Below are 24,094 nucleotides of genomic sequence, written 5' to 3' on the forward strand. Positions count from 1 at the left end.
GTTCTGATGTAGTACGGTAGGTTACTTACTATTAAGTAAGGTGGGTTTTTGCAGAGAACGTATTTTGAAAGGTGTTTATATAAAGTCGTCTTTACATATCAAAAGAAAACAATTAATATAAAGTAGAGCGTAGTTAATGTCTGTGGAACTTTCGATGACTCTTTTATCATGCGAACAGCTAGGGACTGGAATTCGCTGCCTGGAACACTATAATCCGGGCCCTTTCAAGGCGAAAGTGAAGAGGCACTTACAGGGCAGATAATTATGTACCATCATAGACTGCATCTACATCAGGTGCATAACATCAGGTGCGATTGCGGTCAAATACCTGCCTTGTCTTGCATAAAAAAAAAGAACTCACTTTGAAGAAACACTTCAAAATATTATAACTCACTCAATAAGAATATATGTATAACGGCGCCCTGTTTGTTTTTTCTGTTGTCCACCACCATTGGACACCGGGAAGAAAAGTTTCTATAATCCGCTAAAGGGGGACCCTTACCTCAGCGGAGGATATCGAAAACAAAAAGTTCCATTGTCCCCACTATTAGTTTTTTTCTTCAAATGTGGTAGGGAAAGACCTTACGTCACCACTCACCTGAGTACACTTCGCCACAGAAAGGTATCTGAGCGCGGGCCCCAGTTTGGCCAGCTCGTAGAGCCCGAAGTCTGTGACGCCGGTACAGTCGGACACGCTGAGCTCTTTCAACGCACAGTACGAGGGTATCCACCGGACTCCAGCATCTGAAAAAAAGAAGTACATATATCTTTACCAATATTATCCAATATAAAAAAAATATATTAGAAAGGATTTGAAAAAATATTTGTGTGTTGGATAGCCCATTCATCGAGGAAGAACTAAGTCTATGGCTATACATACATATAATAATATCTTGCTATGGCCAAGGAGAGGAGCATCAATAGAAAATTTTGCAAAAACAAAAAAATATGGAAATTATTTTCACGCATACAAAATCGCCGGCATAACTAAGCAATTGAATAAATCTCTTTGTCAAATACTGATGACTCCTGAAGGACAAAATACGAAAATTCTGGAAGTTTTTAGTATTAAAATAAAGATTTCTGTTAATATTTTTTGCTCATTCTAAACATTAATATTCAAGTAAGCTACTTTTTAGAACTTTTATTTAGTTGTATATTATTATTTTCTCAAGGGTAACCCCACTTTGAAAAGTTTCAAACTTCCAATTGAGATGTACCAGAAGTGAATGAATTCTGCGTAGAATATTAAACGCAAATTGACAAAGTAAAGGAACATAGAAAGTTTAGGGAAGAGTCAGGGAAAATTGAATTACTAAAGTTATTGAGGTGGCATAAATCATAAAATATATAGGATGTCCCAAAATTAGCACGTCACACTGACGACACTGGAGGTATCTGAGTCTGACACCAGAGGTAAATGAGTCTAAGACGCATCGAACAAGCTTAATATGTCCATAGAAAAGTTTCATAAGTTTTAAGATTATGACCATTTTATTTATTCATGTCCATAGAAAAGTTTGATGAGTTTTAGTTAAGAATGGACTTAATATACTTGTTAGTTGCGTCTTAAGCTCATTTACCTCTGGTGTCAGTGTGACGTGCAAATTTTGGGACACCCTGTTTGGGAAGATGTCGAACACCATCGTATGGGAAACGATTAATGGTAAAAGTATTGGTAATATGTAATACACACTACATTCCCGTTATCCAATCAAACTAAATGTACCTAATCAATCAGTTGAAGGCGAATCCCCGAACTGAGGAATCCTAGTTATCACCATGAAAACTACAAAACACTAGTTCACAGGCATTTTTTGGAACTAAAGTTTTTAACTTCTAATTATTTCATGTTCAAATCGTCTGCCACACGTGAGTTTTAACCTAAACTCCAAAGATAAGTTTCCGAGAACATAATGTCCAATCCAATTGCTGATTAGCTTGCTTCAAATCCAGTATTCCACGAAAACTATAATGTATTTCGTTATACTATTGCTCGAAAACATTGTAGCAAACTACCAAGTCAAAGAGCGAAGATTCTTGAATACAATTATAGACGCTCCCGAACGCAAATGGAAAGAAAATATTATGAAAATTGCTAACATCTGTTTGACTATTAGGAGCGCAACACAATGAAAATAAAGATAGAAGGCTTATGCTGTAGGTACAAAATTGGACCAAACTGGCGACTGGATTCTTTATGGATTGCTATTCAAATTCAAATTATTTATTCAGTACATAGGCCCTATTCGAGGGCACTTATACATACATGTCCCAAATATAGCTTGCCCTACCACCACTTCGGGACAACATATTGGTGGCTATATTTCAGAAATGTAGAAGTTCTCTCAAAAGAATTAAATGCTTTAACTTTAAGGGATAATATTGTTTTCCCCTTTATGTTATTGATAACCGTTATGTTTTCTTTGTATAATATACTCGCATCTTTCACTAATCTTCCTTTATGAAACTAGTGTTGTGAAACTAGAACTGAAAAGAGCCAAGATATTTCTAGTTAAAAATGTATATGGAGCTACTTAATCTGGTACATTTTGATTGCTTAGATAATTGGTTGAAAACTCACTAGCAGTGATAATCGTTCTCCCTTTAAAGGGATAGTTAGGGATAAAAATATTTCCTGCATCTTCATACTAGGAACTGAACCAACTGTATTTGGCTCCTAATAGCAGTTCAACCTTTAACTTATTGCAAATCTAATAGAGACATACCGTGTACTTCTGATTATAGAAAATAGGTATAATTTACTATAATGGTAATATTGATATTTAATGGTCAAACCACAGGTGCGGTAGAAATGTTGCGGACTTAATGCAAATTTAATAACCGTAGATTTATGCAGACCCTATGAAATAAGCCTGAGTGTCCAATGGGAGATGAATTCCGTAGAGGTTAAGTTTGAGATAGGTACGCGTGATTTTTTTGATTTATTTAAATATGCGTGAGTGTTTCTTAACTACTACTACATTATTATAATCGGTCTTGCTTATGACTGAGCTACTTCTTATAAAGTGTATTTAAGCATATTTTATGTAGATATAAAAATAGCAAATGAGTGCATTTGCTGTTCTATTTGTTAAACTAGAAGTTAAATCATCTGTGGTGTTAATGACAATTCGAATTTGAACATGTTTAAAAATGTGAATTTGCTGGTTAAATCTTAAATTAAAATTTGGAATCACTGCTTCTTCTCAGCATTGGTCCATTTATTGTCCGGAAGCAGTGGTATTATGACGTGTAAAATCACTTTTAAAAACCTTTTTGCAGAAAAAATAATACTTTGTAACTTCACAAGAAACAAAAAGTTGGAACGGCACTCTTATTGGTACGATTTTCAGGAAAGTCATGATCGTATCAAGTAAATACAGCACCTTTACATTTCCATGAATTACAATCACAGATAGTTATTCCAAAATCAATGTCATTACAAAATTAAAAATGTGATTATTGTCACAGTGCAAGTAATTAGTAAGCTATCAACATAATGTGAGGCCCATCATTACTCAAGTGAATGTGTCTGAATGCTATTGTGTAGCTCGAGCTTAATCTTGATATGTGGATAGTGGGCTTTATGATGATTTATTTGCTGTACAAACGGCACAAGCTGCTAACACTTTTGAGTCTTGTGTAGTTGGAATAGGGTGCTGTTTTGCAATAAATGTATAATGTGATGTGTACAAGGAATTCGCTGAATCATGCTTTTGGCTTCAGATAAACTTGTAGATTTATGTTGCAATATCGTACCTATTAGAACTGCATAAAGTGCAATAAAGCTTAGCTTAATGTGCCATCGTCAGTACATATGCTAGGGTTGCCAGAATAAGAGATGCAGATTTCAATGCATCATCACACTGATGATACTACTAATCCTCTAATCAAATGCTTAACGTTTCTGAAATAAATGAAATATCTATGTTTCCTTTCTTCCTGTTCAATACAGCTGTCCTCTAGATTGTCTGGAAGAAATCGCTTTATAGCAATAAGATCGCCTAAATTTTGCCGTCTCTTTTGTGTATTTCTTTGTGGTACAATAAAGTGTGTTCTATGTAGATTGTAGATATATGTTTTGATATTTCAAAAATAGTCCCTTAGCATATTATTATGTGTCTCTGACGCCCGTTTTCACCATCAATCCCTAATTTTTAAATAGCCCCTAGGGTAACACCTATCAGGAATTTTGTTTTCATAGGGTTCACTTAAAAATTAATTAGGGATTAATGGTGAAAACGGGCATTAGTTACCTTTTACAGCACCACGAGAAGAATATAGGTGGTCTTATTCAACTCTACTGGAACCTCTCTGTACAATGTACAAACTAAAATGTATTCTACGCACCTGTGACTAGGGTACACCTTCGTAAATACAGGTACTGCAATGAAGGGCACGTATGCAGTAACGCGCATAGTCCAGCGTCGGTCACAGAGCCGCAGTCCGTCAGGTCTATGTACTCGGTCGGCGGCCGTCGGGTCGCTAGGCGGCTTTCTAACCAACCCCACTCGGGCCAGTCCACGTTTGGGCAACCTGAAACCAATAAACATGTAGATTTCTTTATGATATTATGGTGGGGCATCAAGTGGCAGTAGCATCAAGTGGCAGTGGGCGGGGCACATAGCTCGTAGAGCCGATGGCCGTTAGGGTAAAAAAGTTCTCAGTAGCTACCACGGGCATGAAGACGTAGCGTGGGCAGGCCCCCCACTAGGAAGACCGACGATCTGGTGAAGGTCGCTGGAAGAACCTGGATGCGGGCAGCGCAGGACCGGTCATTATGAAAATCCTTGGGGGAGGCCTTTGTGCAACAGTGGACGTCATTTGGCTAAAACGAACAAACGATTATGGTGTGGCAAATAAACTTGGAGCAGACCTATGTTCGGCAGTGCACGTCCTGTAGCTGAAATGATGAATTAACTATGGTCATCTAGTAAGCGATTCGCTCATTTACACCAGCTCCCTTAAACAAAATAACAAAAGCCCAAGAGCTTCCTCGTTGTGGATAAAAAAATTAATAAATCGCTTCATAGAGCGAAATAACTAGGTACAAAAAGCCAGATCGGAATTAAAACTCCATTATTGCATGCCGTGGCAACTTATAATAAGGCAGCACTAAGATTAAGCTAAAATACGTTGTTAAGTTTTTTTGTACTTAGTGTAAGTATGTCTTGTTAGTTGTCCCATTAAATAAATCAATAAAATCTATCACGTATGTCACTTCGTCTAGAGAAACTGGTTTCATTAGAATCTACCTACTTGCCAAATATTTAAGGATATAACCTTTTTGCATCAGTCATGTGAAAATTCGCCTTGTAAGGCAAACTTTACTTATCAATGAACGACTTAGCTCGAAGTAAAATACTCAAACTTTTCCTTGATATTGATACCTCAAAATTAATTTCTGCGTCCGCAATCCGTATACAAAATTATGCCAGCTCATCTAAAAGTCAATATAGGAAAGGTTATAAAAAAGGGACCTGCTTTTACAGTGTGTTCTCATGAATATGAATTTTTACCATACTCCGTTACAATAAATTCTTGTTTTCCTTATTTATACAGATAGGAGTAGGTACTAAAGGAGTACTAAATATCAACTTGACCAAAATGTAAATTTTCACATTGCGAGCATTATTTATTATTCGATATTAATTTCAAACTGTTTCAGTGGTTCCCAACCAACATCTTTGTAATGGTGTACCTACTACAAATAATAGTACTAAGCCAAGAACTAGAAACAATAAAATCTAAGCTGATTGTTTTATGCAACTCTTCGACTAAAACTACTTATTTTGCCAGTAGTGTGACAAAATAAATAGTTTTAGTCGTTAGTGAGATATTTGTTCTTTCTAACGAGTTAAACATCCTTAATATATTGTCGGATGACAGTCGCTGGGTCGTGAAAATAGTAACCTGTCGCTTCCCCTAAGGCGAAAGGTAGTAAACGTATTTCATTTAAAATGCAAAAAAATTTGGTCCGTGAACCCCAGTGTGAGAACCTCTGTATAAAAAAGTGGATGCGTCATAGTCCTACGAGTGCACTATAGTGTATTTCATTGCGTTTTATTACACTATTAAGGCTTTTACGCATAAAATGTTTACGACCACTTATAGCTGCATAATATTGCATTTTTCACACTTTGACAGTATGGGTGAACAGTACAATGTCCCCAATATCACTTGAGATATCTTATTGGCTGTAAAAATACGGGTTTGTTTATGTTTCGGAATAAAATTGACACCAAAATGGTTTACAATATTATGTAACGGAAATTGTTCACACTATTAATGATTTTGTATTTTAGTACGAGTAATGTCAAAATTAAGACTTTATAATAATGTAAGTCATTTAACAATCTTGGTATACCAATCAGTTAGTTGACTAAGTTGAACGATTGAGTGTTATTTTGTATTCCTCCAGCTATCTTATAGCAAAGTACACGAAATGGCAATCAGATGTCTATAACTATAAAAAATGAAGAAAATTTTCCACGAGTTAATTTTAAATAATCTTATCCAACACCAATAGTCGCGACTTGAATAAAACTAAGAACTTTTGGTAGCTACTAAATAAATAACATCTTAAAAGAGAACAAGTATCCTAAGTTTTCAAATTAAGGTGAGGTAAGGTTTGTTGACAAAAACTTATCGAATTAATCAATGGTATACTTTAAACTTTCGCGAATTCACTTAGAAGAGTATTAAAACTTCAGAAACAAACACGCTGAAAACATTGAGCTAATAAATTAAAAATGTTGACCTCTCCGTCAGGACTCCGGAGGTTTAATTCGTTCAGACTCTAAATAATACACGAACTTTTTCAGCAAAAATATGGTAACGTGACCTTACATCGCATGAAAATATTACGGTAAAATCACCAGTCATGGACAAGCGATTTTTTGAAGTTGAAACACCTTTCTGTAAAAATACTGACTCACAATACAGTCTCATAAAAACAAAATTTGTGTAGCTAATAGATGGGTCATAATAACAAAGGTTCATCTTTTAAGTGCACCACCTGACTTTGACCGTAACTATAACGATGACCGGTGTTTAAGTAAGATGGTGCAACCCAGCCTAAGCATTTTATGAAAAATTACTTTACAGGATTCTCAAAACAAAAGGCTTCCTCATCTTAAGAAGTTAAGATAGCTTGGCTTACTTGGTAAGATCTTCATCACCAGCTCATAGCAGTCCACTACTGAATAAAGGCATAACATGGAAGCCTGCAGAGCTAATAATTGTGATGCTTGTTTGACTCTAACATTATTATTTAGAAAACACATCTAATATACCTTTTAATTACAATTAATGATAATTGCTGATTTTATTCCTTCCCATCGACACCGGATACCTAGATATTAATGCTGCAGCTTTCTAGAACGCGGTTTGCAGCTCATATAAAGCTTAATGTGAACAAACTGACCTGACAAGCTTGATTGCACACTACACACGCTGATTACTGACCCCATGACTTTCATGGATCACTTGTGATCCAGTATAACCTAACAAGATACAAGAGGTTGGCAAATTCCATCAATCGACCTTGGCCAAGGACTTTTCAAAGTCAAACCAACTACTTTTTTTGATACCAATCCATCAGGTGTACTCAGACATCTGATATGCATGTAAATAAAAACTTTATACACAAAAAGCGTTGTCTTTAAACACTACTTCATTATTATTTCAAGTAACTATAGACCTTAAGCATTTAAATATTCGAAAACTTTAACATTTTTAGGGGTTAAAGAAGTTACAGGGTCAGTCGGTGACTCAAAAAATCCCTGCTGGCTGCTTCTGGCTATTTTGCAACTTCTGTGTCAAGGTAGACAAAACTAGCAAAGCATCATTTCAACCAATAGTAGTCTACTGCTAGCCGTAAGCCTCTCTCAAGGTCCTTGAGGAAGAAATCATTTCAAGCTTTGTGGTTATCCTTGACTCATCTAGCTCTCATCCATTCACTGACAGCTATACTCTGAGTCTAGTTCCATATAACCGGCGGGTATCCCACTCTACGTTTGCCAATACAAGGTTTAGGGACATTTTGCCTATTCGTGTCCGGATTTCTACATAACCTTAACACACTGATACATACCAGTAAGGTCCAGATGCCTAAGGTCTACTAAATCAGTGACGAGGGGCGCCAGACTCCTGGCGTCCATGCTGCCCGACCCGGTCACTGCTAGATGCGTCAGGTTCCTGAAGGTCGACGCTAGGAACTGAGCACCTGCTATTGACACCTGCAACAAATAGATTCATCTTGATAACATTTTGGAGGACAAAAATGGGTCGTTGTAAAATTTAATGAGAACTAGTCCTAAATTAACTTCCACACTATTTCAAAAGAGTCTGGTTTTCTCTCTGTGTGTCTCCATGCTAAACATGATCTTTACATATATAAATATTATATTCTGCCGCTTTGCCTAGAGATTCGACAATAATACCAAATACTCGTGTCAATTGAAGTTTGTGTAAATAGTGAGCCTGATCACAAAAAAGTATCCGGAGGTCACCTTTTGATAATCCGATTAAAAGTTACTTTTATATACTTTGGCACACTTTGAACAGTCCAAACTGTCGGCACTTAAATTGTACTTCACTTTGTTAAGTTTTTTGGAATAAGATTCCATAGTGTTTAACTAGATGTGCTATGATCTGTACAAGTTAATGAAACCCACCGGGCAAGCCTTCGTCCGCCACTCCCTCACAGCGCTAACGCACGGGCCGGCCCTTGCGCCGGCGCATCTTGCCGCGATCTCCAAAGGGCCGGCGGTCCTGACCCGCCGCCATACTTCTGGCCGTGTGCTGAGCCGCGCTACCAGCCTGGCCCAACGTCGGCACACGCGGGACATCCGACAGAGGTCTGACACCTGGAAGAAAATACAGTTTAGTAGTTGTAATTGCAACAGCATTGTTCTGTTCCAGCAGTTGGAGGTGAGATAGATAGTTTCTCCGTGGTTGAGAATTCCGGGACCTTTGGCCTGATCATCACTATTCATCAAGTGAGATGCAGGCGAAGGGCTTCCTCGTGGTGGATAAAAAGTTAGGTAATTGACATTACCATGACGCTGATGACGCCTCAGTGAGCCAATGGTAAGAGAGTGAGTCTGGTAGTACTTATTATTATTCTGTGGTCTAGTTCTGATATAACTTCTTCGGAAACTACGGTATGGTTCTATTGTGAGTGACATTTATAGACATACGAGTAAGAGTAGGCGTACACCGTTGATTTTTAGTTGGCCGATAGTTGTGCCCGATTTCAAATTGTATGAAGAATCGGCCAAATCGAATCGGCGTAGTGTGCGCACTCCCATACATGCCCATACTGATCAACTGCCCGACTAAACTATCGGCCGACGAAAAATCAACTGTGTGCGCCTACTCTAAAACTACAACGGCGAGATACACCACACGATGGAAATAGATCCCCAACATTTTTTTTAATAAAGTCAAAACGTAATTTCCTCTTGCTTGGTAAAGCAATATGGTCTATGATAACATCAGTTGAAATTCAACTAATCACAGGCTTGAGATCTAATCAAGATACGATTGACCCCACAAAAAATAAGGCATATTAAATTACATTGTGTTTCAATACTGATATTTAGTAGAATTTATAAAAAGCCTAGTTTTGGCACAAAGTTAAAGGTTTCAGGGAAAAGTGTTGAACCCTCGCAGTCATTAGCGCTGTCACTCAAAAAAAGCTAATATTGACTGCCTCCGAGACTGACACGTGGAAAGAAAAGAGCCTTTAACCTTTTAATGGCACAAAATTGGGTTCAATATTCAATTTGTTTGTCCCAAAAAAGTCACTGAAAAATATTGCGTTCGCAAAGTGAAAATGTACATTGAATTTCCACTGCAAATGTAGTTCACTATGTTGTATGTCCACTAATAGCTTTAATCCATTAATCCCACTCGTACATATTCCTGTTAAAATTTACTGAAAAATATTACAGCAAAACCTACAAATCGCTGCATTCATGCTGAAACTAAAGGACAGATTGAATCGGCAGTTGGCAAACCTATTGGTTGTATCAATATGGAATCGAACTCACTGCCCATTCGGATTAACTGGAACAATTGGTCACGAAATCGACCAGAATTAAAGCTGCAGGAGGATCGCTTGCTTTTGTTTCAACTTTTCATCACTTGCTGACACAAAAGTTTAATTTACCATACTTCATAACTTTATGAATTAAGGATCATGAAACTTAGAAACGGTAGTTAGGTATTATAATCAATACGATTGGCTGATCCTCAAAGTTTCAAAAAACTAATACACATAAATAATACTAATCGTTTCTCATAAAAACCAAAAGCTCTACATTTCGATATTACTCGCACTTGGCCGTTTTGTTTATATTGACTCCGTTTAATAAGTTATGGTTTTGTAATCACCACTTAATAAGTGCTAAAGGCGTGACTTACGGTATGCAATACATACATAATAGAGTCCTACTCGTAAGAGCCAAAGCACACGATGTTTTGCGGCGCCGCACCGCAAAGATTTCGCCGTATCGCGCGACGCGAAGCCGCTCCACTATTTTTACGTAACTGCAAGCTGCAGTGGGGATTTCATAGAGATTTGCTGTTTGCGGTTGCAGTCTGCGGTCTGCAGTCCATCTTGCACTTGTACTTTAAGACGACGCAGCGACACCACTCCGGCATTGCACCACCGCAACGCAACGAATCGTGTGCTTTGGCTCTAACGTAATCGACAATCGTATAAAACAGGGCGATGTAATTATCCCTCAGAGCTATGTGTAATGAGACACTCAATAAAGCCATTAAATAGATATGGGACTGTACCACGGAATACAGGTAATTTAGATCAGCTCTTGTTAGCAAGGGTATTGCTAATGGACAAATAAAGGGTAATAACTCTAGATTTGTCCAATAAAGTTAACGGTTCTTGGTTTCTAGGTATAATTTAAATAAAGTAATTATCAGTAGTATCTAGGGATATTATCTAATTATAAACTAAGCATTTCATGTTGTTTACCGCCAGCCAGACTCCAGACAAAATATTTAGCTGGAAGTCTATCTAGCAGATAAAAAACTATCGAGATCTGTTTTGATCGTCGTTCAAAAGTCGTTGTAATCACCTACCTCAAGATAAGACAGAATCTTCAGCCACAGGGCATCACTAAGAGTATTATCCCTTCATCTCCTAGGCGGCCCGCAGTCAGCCAGGGTATGGTAACCTTGGTCCAGGCTCAGCTCACTTAGGTTTACAGAGAGAGAAATAGCAAGCTCCGGGGGAGAGAGAGGCCTTAATAAGTATCAGACGTCGTACAAACCTCAAGATAAGACAGAATCTTCAGCCACAGAGCATCGCTGAGGGTGTTATCCCTTCGTCTTCTAGGCGGCCCGCAGTCAGCCAGGGTATGGTAGCCTTGGTCCAGGCTCAGCTCGCTTAAGTCAGCGGCGAGGGAGATGGCAGGCTCCGGGGGAGGGGGGGGCCTGCGACGCGCCCCCCCACACACCCCGGGGCCCGAGCAGCTGCCACTGGACATGGTGCCGTGGCCCTGTGGACAAGGAGATATTGTTGTTTAAAATACACTTTAAAATATAGGGTAGGTACCTATTGTCTCTTTCAAATAAGAGAGTATGTGACCTGATGATGCTGATCTGAGAGAGAGCGAGAGAGGTCTGTGAGATGTATATGTCAATGTGAAATTGTGAACACTGACAGTTTATAATATAACGCGTTAGATTGTAAACTAACAGTGGGTTAGGTTATGTTAGGTTGTAATTTAACTACGTCAGATTATAATCGGACGGAATTCACAATTTTATGGTGACATATATACCTACAAAAAAAACCTTTTTAACCCTCATGGTTTACCTATCACAACAAATAAAGATAAAACATAAACAATAGAATAGACCTATTTAACTGGAGGCTCAAAATGATTTTAAATTAAGTACCTATTAATTCAATTCAAATATTATAATTTCAATTCAAAACTGTATTTGTACACGCAAACATTTTAAAATATTGTTAATTTGAAATATGAAATTAAATTCTGACTAACCGAAATCCACTTTTCAGTAAATACTCGTACATTATTATTCAGTCTATTTCGTAGATTAAAATATCTTGTTTAATGTTACTGTTCGTGTTAAATTATATTATTGCAGTATTTATTTAATGCGAGGTCCCATGTTATAACACTTATTTGAATCTCAGATTATTTTACTAACACTTATTTGAATCTCAGATTATTTTACCGATACCTACCTATTATTAATAATTTATGTAAGGAGATAAAAATTCACTGCCTCATTTCTAAAGAGAGTCAAGCAGTTAGATATATCTACATATTTTCTATATTATAGAAATAATAAATAAATTCCAGACACAGAGTAGTGGTTTCGATTCATCGACCTACTGATTTAACTTTGCGAACGAATCCGCGATATCTACATATACATTTTCAGGTAGGAGTTCCAATGCATATTAAATGTAATCATTAAGACTTGTAATGTAGGATTTGATTTATTTTCAACCTGAATTGCAATTAGAATTAACATTAACGAAAGGTCGCGAGGTGCGTCCAAATGTAAGTGGGTTAGATGGTCCCACATTAATTCAAATTAAAGATTTACATAAGGATGTTACTTAGATAACTTCCTCCTAGCGACCGGGCACGGTTATGCAGTTTCTCTCTTTAAAATATGCAAGTAATATTGTCCCCAACTGAACCAAACGAACCAAAGTAACCGACATAGCTCGCAGAATTGCTAAAATCAAGTGGCAGTGGGCGGGGCACATAGCTCGTAGAGACGATGGCCGTTGGGGCAGGAAAGTTCTCGAGTGGCGACCACGGGCTGGAAGACGTAGCGTGGGCAGGCCTCCTACTAGGTGGACCGACGATCTGGTAAAGGTCGCGGGAAGAGCCTGGATGCGGGCAGCGCAGGACCGTTCATTGTGGAAAACCTTGGGGGAGGCCTTTGTCCAGCAGTGGACGTCATTTGGCTGAAAAGAAAGAAAAGAAGAAGAATATTGTCCCCAGGGCTTCGCCCGCTTTGTTTTTAGTCGATTACAGAAAAAAATACTATCAAAAACATAAAATTGAATTACGTATCATATTAAGAATACGTTGGGATTCATATAAAAATGTCATTTCATCCAATAAGCATTATTTTTTGCAAAAAACTTAAGTCATAAGACTTGAAACATGTTGGAGATGTCTCTGGCAGTCAAAAACTTCCTCGGAAACCTAATTTACGTGCACATTTTGTTAATGTTTCTGTAGTTACATTTTACAGAATATTGTAGTTATATTATTTAGTACCTACCTAACGCTCACCCGTCTAATTTTTATTCTGAACTGATTGTCTAGTTTCAAGTCTTTTCCGGTAGAGGATTGCGGGTGAAAATAGTCAGAGCATCCACACCCATGGCTTTGGCCTCATGAACCCGGTTCTCTCAATTGCCGGAGGACACTTTACTAAGATAAAAAGGTTGAGTATCCTCCATAACTCTTTACAGACTTTTCCTCGAGATAAAAATGGTCATTTATTACACCGATAAAAAAATGTAAGTATGTAAGAGGCGTTTTGCTGGTAACAAAAGACCGCTACCAAACTAGTAGTTACAGCTTATAATAAAAGAAGATCCCTCAACCTTTAAAAAGATACGCTTATAATGGAACACTCATGCAAATAAATTAATTTATCAACAGTATTTTGCCTCATCCATATTAAAAACTAGGTCTTTTATTTTTCAAAATCAAACTCTTCAATTATCCAGGACGAGCTGGACTTCGTATGAATATAAATTTATAAAATTGCTCTATTAATGCCATGTTATTGATAAGTGCGGCAGGTGGGGCCCGCATTCCTCGTCGATCCAGCTTCTGGTCTTACTCGTCCTAGGTTAGCGACGGAACGCGACAATGAGCGACGGAACGCGACAATGAGCGACGGAACGCGACAATGAGCGACGGAACGCGACAATAAGCGACGCGATGCTACGTAATGCGATCAATACTATACGTGACGTATGTCAGATGTCATGACAAGCGACTACGTATGTCACTAATATAATGGCGCAGTTACACTGCAGGAATTTGACAGAGAAGCGAGACACCGAAGTATAGGCGACGCACGGCGAAATTGACTAAATTGCGTGTTTTCATTTTCACTATATGTCTCGATCAATTTCCCGCATAGTGTAACTGCGCCATAACACAACGACTACTTGATATTTCGTAACGGGTCGCGTCGCATAGCATCGCGTCGCTTTGTATCGTTTGTCGTTTACCTAGGACAACGGGTTAGCTCTAGTCTAGTCTAGTCAGCATCTTTAGATTAATAGCAACTTTAGTTTTCGTGTTCTATTTTCAGAAGATTTTTTCATAGTCTATATAGCTATCTTGTTTTAACAAGCCATTATTATTGATTCAATTAATATTCCAAAAAAGAGGTTTTCATTAAAATATTTTATTAATATTATAGATAGCACTTGGAGGAGTTTTTCAATTAACAGGGTGTATTAAATTCGCGTTCATCTACTTTTTATACGCACTAGGAGATATCACGAAACGATCAAATTGAAAAATGAAAATAATTACATAGGTACATTGTCTACATGCACTGGGGTAATTAATTATAAGCATGATGGTATTCGTAATGATGATTAATGCACATTAAGAACCATAGTTTGCGTAAGTAGTCTGTGTAGCCATTTTGTTCCATATAAATAATAAAGTTGGCGAAGTCATTCATCCATATACTAAGCACATTTTTGTTCTCTCTCTTTATACTAAATACCACACAGTTACTACACAGTAGATATACTGTGGTTACTATGTTAGGATTAGGATAAATCACAAAATTAACTCTATCTCCTAAAAACTAAGCAAAACCGTAGAACATACGTGGGGGTGATTTAGATACACCTTGATATAATGAATCTAAATTTTAGCTTTGAACGTCAACTCCCTGGCCACCCTGTATAATAGCATCCAAGTATGCATAACAAATTAGTGTTCTTGATTTTATTTTCAAACACTATGTACAGATTACTACGTAAAGAAATACGAGTATCTTTTACACATAATCCATTATTACTTAGGTGTATTCTAATCTAATGAATAATCGTGAGTTTCATCAAAACGAATAAATTCAGAAAGGGCAATGTTCATTTCCGGCCTGGCGTGGACAAGGTGCTAATGAAAATAAACCTTTTATTCAGAACATCGGTCATTGTATCAATGTAATTCCACCTTTACATAGCCATGATAGCATATCGTAGGCATATAATTAAGCGTGTTGACCTTATTGTGCAATTAAACGGCTTATCTTCACAATGGTTGCATAAATCAAACCAGTTTGTCATTCGTGCTTCAGTCATGTTGGGAACACGCCACCAGGACTGGGTACGGCTGCGGTCGGATACGAGCGGTTTGGCACAAGCGGTTTAAATTACAAGCGATGGTATACTAAATAAGTTATGTTAATTTAATCTATTTTACTCTTAGTTAGAATCTAGACTCTCTTACCTCAAATCTAAACCAGCTGAGAGCTGAGCTGGCTAGAGCTGGTCCCAAAATGTAAGCAGTGTCAGCATCGTGATGATGAGGAGAGCATTTTGTCATGTTTGAAATTAAAGATTGTAATAAAATTGAAAATCAGAAATGTAAACAAATTAAGTAAATCTGTAACTTTATCATTACAACATACAATAACAGAAAAATAAACGTTTTTAGTTTTTAACCCGTTTTAACCCCAGTTTTTACAACGATACCTATTTTTCTTAGGAATGAAAAAGAATGCAAACCGAATTGAGAACCTCCTCGTTTTGTAGAAGTAGGTTAAAAAGGCTGTTAATATAAATAACTTTCGCATTCTTCTTCACTTAATATTTTTCTTTGTTATTTAAATCCCCCAAGAAAATTATGTGATTTGTCCTTAAATGTTTAATCTTAACCGTGGCATCTTAACCTCTCAGCCCCCAAGCGGTATCCGGCTGCCGCGTAACAATTGATTATCTATTGTGTCTAGATTCGCGGAGCTTGAAGGATTCAAAAGTTGTCATAGGTGCTATTTTGCTACAAAATGTCTGCAATCTCCAACAATCCTAGACTAAATCGCTCCTCTTACATCGAGCCACAGCCTTGCCGCGGGCAACTGATGAAATCATATAGGTTCCTTATAAAGTACGATTTTGGCTCGATATAAATTGCTCTGTCTATCGCCAGACATTTAAACGTCGCTTAGAAGCGTCTATAAATAACTACCCGCAGTTAAGGAAGGCTTATTGAGGGATGTGTTCTCGACCATAGAATTTAACAGATTGGGATTAATTTATGTACGTTTTGGATATTATTACATTGATACAATGGCGCTGGACGCAGGCCGCTACCAACCGGGCAACATGGAAAGCATTGGGGGAGGCCTATGTTCTGCAGTGGACGTCCTATATAATGAATAATAAATAAATAAATAAAATAAATATGGCTGAGATGATGATGATACAATGTCATTCATGGTAGAAGTCTGTATACCAATATTTCTCTTTTATTTTCTTACACAACAACGTGCGTAATTGTAGGTACTTGGCACTTACCTATCTGGAAACTAAAAGAAAAGTCTAAAATTAGTGCATTATACACATACATGAGCATATGAGCACAGAATAGATAACACGAAACTAATTTTAGAGCTCAGCCTATGTTCAGTGAATTACACGATTGGCATTCATACCTACCTAGTATCTATATTTTTTATTAGTTACAAACGCTTTTCATTCGTTCGTTCGTCCGTTTCTTCAACCAAATGATATCCACTGCTGTACAAAGGCCTTCCCCATGGATTTCTGTAACGACCGGTCCTGCGCTGCCCACATCGCGACCTTCCCCATAGGTGACCATAGCCATTCAACATAGCCCGCAGAATTTATAAAATCACGTGGCAGTGGGCGGGGCACATAGGTTGTAGAGCTGATAGCCATTGGGACAGAAAAGTTCTCGAGTGGCGACCACGGGACGGAAGACAAACGCTTTTACCTATTTATAACTATGATCGGTCTGTGAGGATTAACGAGATAATAAACATACATCTTAAATGTCAACCATCCAACCTACCGCGCTGTGTTGCCTAACTTCGATTACCCAGTACTCTGTCGCCACCGAACAAGCACATTTTGATTGTAATTAGACTTCAAAGCTCGCAATACCATAGATTTACGAGATTCAGCAATACTTACAGCATAAGGCCCGGTTTCCACTGAGCGGAACAGAAAAGGTTTTTGGATAACCAATTAGATTGCATTATTTGCACATCTCCACTCTGCTCCGCTTCGGTGGAAATGGATCGAGACGAGAAGTGTCGAGCGCACTTGTTTTTCTATAGAATTTGACACCAGCGGCGGCGAGGCGCGACGCGATGCGGAGAAGAGCGGAGATGTGCGGAGCGGTGCGTTTCATAGATAGCAATAGACTGACAGCTAACAAACACAACTCACACATTCGCTCTTCTCCGCACCGTGTCTCCGCTCCGCTTTAGTCAAAATCGCCTGCCAGCTTCGCCGCACATCTCTCGTCTCCACACCCCTCGCCTTCATGGAAACCTGGCCTTGCGAAATGATTTAAACTAGCATAGGACTAAGTCATAAATCTTTTTAAAGCAGATGAGATGAGGCAAGTCGTTAAATGTTAATTATATTACTCTCGTTATGAACCCGATTTATAAGTTAGAGTACTTAAGTAATATCATAAACAAGCGTCAGCCCAAGGCTTTGTCTGAATCGCTTTCTATCAAATCTATACTAATATTATAAAGCCGAAGAGTTTGTTTGTTTACTTTTGAAAGCATATCTCAAGAGCTATTGGTTCGATTTGATTTTTTTTTGTTTTAGATAGCCCAATTATCGAGAAAGGCTTTTAAGTTATTTAACATCACCCTACAGCCAATAGGGACGGAGCAGTAAAGACAAATGCTACAAAAACTGGAAATATTATTTAAACTATTTTCACGCGTATAAATAAGGTCGAGGGAACAGCTAATATCTTTACAAAGCTTGTCAAAACTAAAAGTTTCTATAACTTTTCCTTCTTGTTTTACACGTCCCTAAAATATACAAACTTTCATCCCTTCACCCCTTCAAGGTTATTTGCGACACAAGGTTTCTAAGTTATTCCAATGTTTCTTTATATATCAAAATCAGTTCAAAGCGTTTCGTGAAACTTTTACAAGCAAAGAGATCCAATAATCAACAATTTCCTTGGGAACGAAAACTTTAAAGGTAAAGGTCAATCTTTCGTAAGCTTTTAACAAAAAACAGACTTTTCTTCTTTGAATGCTTATTGGTCTTTGAAAACCATTTTCATAAAATCTATTTCGATAAAAATTGTGACGTCATAGCTGTGGAACTATCTGAAATACTTACAAACCCTCCGACTCTTATAAGTTCTCCCAAATATCAGTGTAAACAAGAAAACAAGGAGCCCCGTAAAAGTTCAGCAAACATAAAAAGGTACTTAGGAGTTAAGGACCCTCTTGTAACTCCTCCAGGGAATTGAAATCGTGATGTATGTGTCACCGTAAAATTGTGATATCAGTCAGATATAATCTGACGCAGTAAGTTTACAATCTAACCTTATAACCCACTGTACTTTACAATCTACCTACATTATAAACTGACGGGGTTCACAATTTCAGTGATATATGCAACAGAATCTTTCTATCGGACGGAACCTGCAAGATCACAATATTTGTAGTTCAAAATATTATGTTAACTGCTTAACAATTGTTACGTTCCGACAACGTAAGTAAAATGTAGGATGGCAATTAAACACACTTAATCACTTAATTATCGTAATAACAATCAAATTAATTAATTCATTAACAGATTTTTCCAAAAACATTTACGCTTAAAAATAGTTTAAATTTTGGCAAAAAGAAGCTAAGAAGATACAGGGTGTGTAACCTAAACGTTTAACTACTAGGCATCGCAAAAACAATGCACCAAGTAACCACACCCTAAACAACATAACTATTGCATTACTCACTAACCCACGTGGTGATTATCTTACCGCATTTGGCGAGCTATAATACTGGGATGATCACACCCACCAGTTAATACGGAGTAATGAGGTGCCTTTAATAGTTGGAAGGTGCGAATGGAGGTAAAACGTGTCAGATCAAGATATTTCTTAATTGGAAAATGGATGAGTATAATCCATAAATAAACAAACAATTTAATAACTTAATACATAGATATAAAAATATACATGAAAACATTCAAGGGTATTTCTCCGGATCTGGATTATTTAGTTGATTACCCCGACCTTTTTTATTTTTGAATTTAGAGTAAGTTTAGGTAAAACATTTCAAAATAGACATTGTTATGTGCATATTTTTTATATTGGCCCATCTGTAGCAAGCAGGAATAAAAAGTTATGTGACATCAAAATTTTCATGGTCGGGGTAATCAAAGTTGGGAGTCAGAGTAATAAAAAATAAAACAAAATATTTTTATTTTCTAAGGTTTTTTTAAGTTATGGTGAAAGAAATGTTATTAAAACTAGCCATTTGTTATTCTGATGTATAAACGACAATATTGTAAAGTTTCAACAATATCTGTTAAGTAGTTGTTGCGTAAAAGAGTAAAAAACTTTCGCTTATACATATAATATTAGTGACTCAATGTCCTATGTCTCCTATATGGGACAGAAGGCGTCCACAACACAACAGTCCTCCATCACATTCGGTCTTGAGCTTCGCGTTTGATCTCGCTCCAAGTCTTGCCGATCTTCTTCGCCTCGTCTGCTACAGTGCGCCGCTATGTTTTTTTGGCCCGACTACGTTTGCATTTTCCCTGGGGGTTCCAATCTAGAGCCTGCTTGGGGATATTATCGGGGTCCCTTCGGAGAGTGTGGCCGATCCAGTTCCACTTACAGCGTTTGATCTGCTGGCCGATCGGTATTTCGTAGCAGCGTTCCAAGAGTTTGTCGTTTGGAGATTTTGGAGAATTCGGTGAATACAGCGGCTGAAGAAGATCTGCAGCTGGTGCGAGATAACCTTAGTAGCCTTCCACGTTTCACACCCATAGAGCAGAACTGATTTGACGTTGGACCCGAATATTTTGATCTTGCGTGGGTCAATTTCCGTAATTGCCATACGGCTCGAAGTTATGCGAAAGTAGCTCTGACCTTGGCAATGCGCGAAATAATGTCCTTTTCGGTACCTTCAGGCTCTGATACGATGCTCCCGAGGTAAGTGAAATTGTGGACTCGTTCCACAGCCTCTGCACCAACGGTGTGGCGTCTTTCCGTTCTATACATGGCCAGAACGCACCCATAGGAAACTGCTCGTGTATATTTTGTAGTGCCTGTTTGTACGTCTGTGACTTCCAAACTATACACGAATTTTGCGTACTGATCGTGTATAGTTTGGAGGAGCTTAGTAAAAAAAGTCATCTCCAAACTATACTCGATTAGTTTCTACTACACCACTTACACTTGACTAGAGTGTGTTTAGTTGATATTGATTTAGTAAAATTCAGTAAAATATGGAACTATATTTAAAATCACATTTATTTGATATTATTACATAAAATATTATTATTTTACTGAATCTATAATAAATCTAGATTTTTAACACTATTGTAAGTGGTTTTTGAAATTAAATTGATTAGGTAGATTTCAAATAAAAATTTAAAAAAATTTAAAAATAACAATTTAATTAAAATGAGAGAGATTGAGAGAAGAAAGTTCTACGTGCATTAAATACAATATTATGCGAGACTTCAAATGCTAGGTTTGTATTGTCGGTCGTTTGGTGTAGTGGTTCGAAACGGACTACTATTCCGGAGGTAGCGGGTTCGATTCCCGCACAGTACAAACATTTGTGTGCATGAACATATTTGTTTGTATTGGACTGGGTGTTGTACGTATTTACAAAAAAAAGTATTTAAGTATGTTTATATCCGTTGTCTAGTACCCATAGTACAAGCTTTGCTTAGTTTGGGACTAGAAGTGCAGTGTAAAATGTCTAAGGATATTTTTTTATTATTTTAAATAATAAATAAATATCCTTCCTTTTATTTATTTTATTTATTAACTTTTATCTCAAGAATAAAATCATTTTGACATATTTCCATACCTACGACAATTGGTGAAATATCAGCCCCAAAACAAATATCTTTTCTATGGCAGAATAAGAAACACCAAAAAATCCTTTATCAAAACAATGACACGTGTCGAAAGATGATTCAATGTTTAAAGTAGACACGCAGATATGAATTAATATGTAATAGAAAGAGAGGTCAATAAGTCAAAATGACTAGCATGCAACTACTCGCGTATAAATTGTAATCACGCACTTATTACAATACATACATGATTAGTCCGTATGCGTACTGGCGATGTATATTTTGGAGTAAGATAATTGACCTAAGTCACTACAAAGTATACGCGAGCAGTACGCAGCATATGCGTACTGGTCGTGTATAGTTTGGAGGAGCTTAGTAAATAAAGTCATCTCCAAACTATACTCGATTAGTTTCACACCCTTGCGTTCTGGCTATGTATAGAACGGAAAGACGCAACGGTGTGCAATTCCTCACACCAAATCGCATCTCTTGGGTCTTCCGATACTGATACCCTTGCTTTACCCTTTTTTCGGCACAATAATTAGAAGCCCCTTATGCCAGTCATCTGGGAGTTCCTCTTCCATCCAGATGTTTTCGGCGACAGGTGTCAGGACGTCGACGGCGGAGTTTACATCGGCTTTCAGCATTTCTGCGGTGATAAAGTCGAGTCCAGGGGTCTTGCCAATTTTGAGAGACAGGATAGCCTTGGTCACTTCGTCGCGGGTTGGTGGGTTAACGTTGACGTCGAGCAGCCTAGGTGGAGTAGAGTGTCTCAGGTCCCACAGAGTCTCAGGCGTGGTGGTGGCGACTGTTACACCGGTAGGGCGGAAGATAGGATAAGATATTATTATCATTAATAATATGTATTAACAGGATTTAATATTAGTAAATGGTTATTTTTGCTTATTAAACGTTATTTAGTTAATCATTCATTAGTAAAATTACAGTTCTATTGATTACCCGGTGACAAAAGTCGAGGTAATCAAGGTCGGGGTAGTCAAAAAATTAAGGTTTATCCTGAGCCCTGCCCAATCTGTAAGTTGAATCCCAAATGTTTTAATACACAAAAATGCGGTTACATGGACCATTATTCCTGTACATTCTCAAAAACTTTCCATGTAAAGAAACCTAAAAAAACAGGATAGAGTAATCAACCGTGCACTGAACCAAGGTCTGGGTAATCATATTCTTATCTCGATAACTCTGAAATCTTGCGACGAGTCGCATTACCGGACACCTCGGCACGGAGGCCACCACTAAAGGTTCACGGGGGAGGATAGAGCTCGTTTCTAAATTGCGTATCTAGGGACGTAGGCGCACATTAGCGACGTGTCGGGGTAATCACGGTTAACGCCCGGACACAACTTCAAATAGTTATTTTACAAAACCTTTTAGTGATAAAGTTATATCGTATTTAATTTATCAATGTTTATTTAATTAGTAATCGATTACATAAGCATTGAAAGCGGTAATAATAACGGATTAATTTATACGAGCAAATTTGTTCTGAAATCGGGAGCGCGGACACGCCGTGGTAATCAATTTTTAACGACTTACGATTTTTTTTTAATTACTTAATTAACTATTATTAACTATATCTGTGGTTTAACAACAAGAACCATAGTTATACTATTAGATAAAAATATTTGTTACTAAAATATTATGATATTCGGGTACTTTTTGGCCCCGGACACGTGATTTTTTTGGCCGGTGGAATGACCCTCAAGCTTTGTGTATTTAGGTAGAATATATTTTTTTAAACCTGATAATAAGTAGTCTTGGGAACTAATAAGACAATTTAAACTACATTACCTGTACAAAAATGTGATATCTTTCAATATGATTATTTGCCAATTTTTTCAATAGTGAAAATATTAATCAGTAAGTATTTTGTTATTTATTTCAAAGCAGTTAGCATCATAGCGTTGTAACAAGGTATTTTCGAAGTATTATTTTTCAAGGTATTTTGTAACAAGAACAACCCTGTATTTTCGACCTCAGAAAAAACAAAGCAAGCAAGGCCCGAACAATGTCTGAAGCCCGCGGCAGGCGTGGGCAGATACCGATTTTGTTCCCAGTTTTATAGATTTCAAGTTTATTGTTAGCCTCCAGTTCTAGGCAGGACAGTGGCAGTAAATTTGCTTTGCCACTTCCTCCATAAATGGATAGAGCTGATAAAGTTTAGAGAGAGTCCACATGGTGCGTTGTTGTAGAAAATTCCTGAAGACATTTTCAGGAAGTTTTTATATGTTTCAAACAGGAGGATTATATTTAATTAAATATCACATAGACACAAATCAAAATCGACACTTTTGGGAATCAAAAAATCTAATAGCATCTTTAGACCTGTACCTACCAATGAATGGTCAGTCAATTTGTTAATGGTAATGTTGGAATTTAAATAAATAGAGGCCCGAATTCGAATCGAGCCGAGTCCGAATCATGATTCTTAAGCCTGAATTCAAAATGAAAATTCAACCAATCACACCTTTAAATTTAAGCCTGGGCTAACAGATTTTACCATCGCGTTATGAAGTACCCAATCAGAAATAAAATCCAATATTGATCTCAGTTAGCGATCAGCACTCAAGCTTTACAAAAAGTTGGAGCCGTCATAATGTCGTTAAACGGAACAGCGTCCACTTGGATCGGGGCCGGACTTATCGCGACGTGTTGGTAATGCGGGAATCCGGTTTGTGGACAGGGCTGGCAGAAACTGACACCAAAGTACGAGTACATTGCAAGACAATTTCTTTATTTTGAACCTGGGATACACTATGTCCCGCAAGACATAAGTCCGTGCGAAACTTCTCCTATATTCTTCTGATTAAATTATTTCGTTTTTAGAGCTTCATTAGTTGATTCAATTGCGCGCATAAATTGATGCTTTTTATTGGATAAATAAGTTGATATTTAGGCCAATTACAGGACAAAATCTGTGAATCGACTTCTAATATGTGTGTAACTAAATCTACGGGGGGA

At 37.5% G+C, this 24,094-nt stretch overlaps 2 protein-coding genes across 3 annotated transcripts in view; one reads left to right on the forward strand and one right to left on the reverse strand.

Annotated features, from left to right (window-relative positions):
* LOC135081642 (F-box/LRR-repeat protein 7-like) overlaps positions 1 to 24,094 on the reverse strand; it is a 73,202-nt gene that overhangs the window by 5,060 nt on the left and 44,048 nt on the right. Inside the window, exons 2-6 of the mRNA XM_063976397.1 lie at positions 11,307 to 11,534; positions 8,682 to 8,873; positions 8,099 to 8,243; positions 4,354 to 4,539; positions 599 to 744 (exon numbers count right to left, since the gene is read on the reverse strand). Of these exons, the coding sequence (XP_063832467.1) occupies positions 599 to 744; positions 4,354 to 4,539; positions 8,099 to 8,243; positions 8,682 to 8,873; positions 11,307 to 11,522 (885 nt within the window). The 5' untranslated portion in view covers positions 11,523 to 11,534. The remainder of the gene's footprint in view (positions 1 to 598; positions 745 to 4,353; positions 4,540 to 8,098; positions 8,244 to 8,681; positions 8,874 to 11,306; positions 11,535 to 24,094) is intronic.
* The window catches only part of LOC135081643 (uncharacterized), a 221,989-nt gene continuing 204,178 nt past the window's right edge, over positions 6,284 to 24,094 (forward strand). For both annotated transcript variants that reach the window (XM_063976398.1, XM_063976399.1), the window contains exon 1: positions 6,284 to 6,288. The gene's annotated coding sequence lies outside the window, so the exon portion shown is untranslated. The remainder of the gene's footprint in view (positions 6,289 to 24,094) is intronic.

Source organism: Ostrinia nubilalis, chromosome 20 (genome assembly GCF_963855985.1).
Source record: "Ostrinia nubilalis chromosome 20, ilOstNubi1.1, whole genome shotgun sequence".
Classification (NCBI taxonomy): Eukaryota; Metazoa; Arthropoda; class Insecta; order Lepidoptera; family Crambidae; genus Ostrinia; species Ostrinia nubilalis.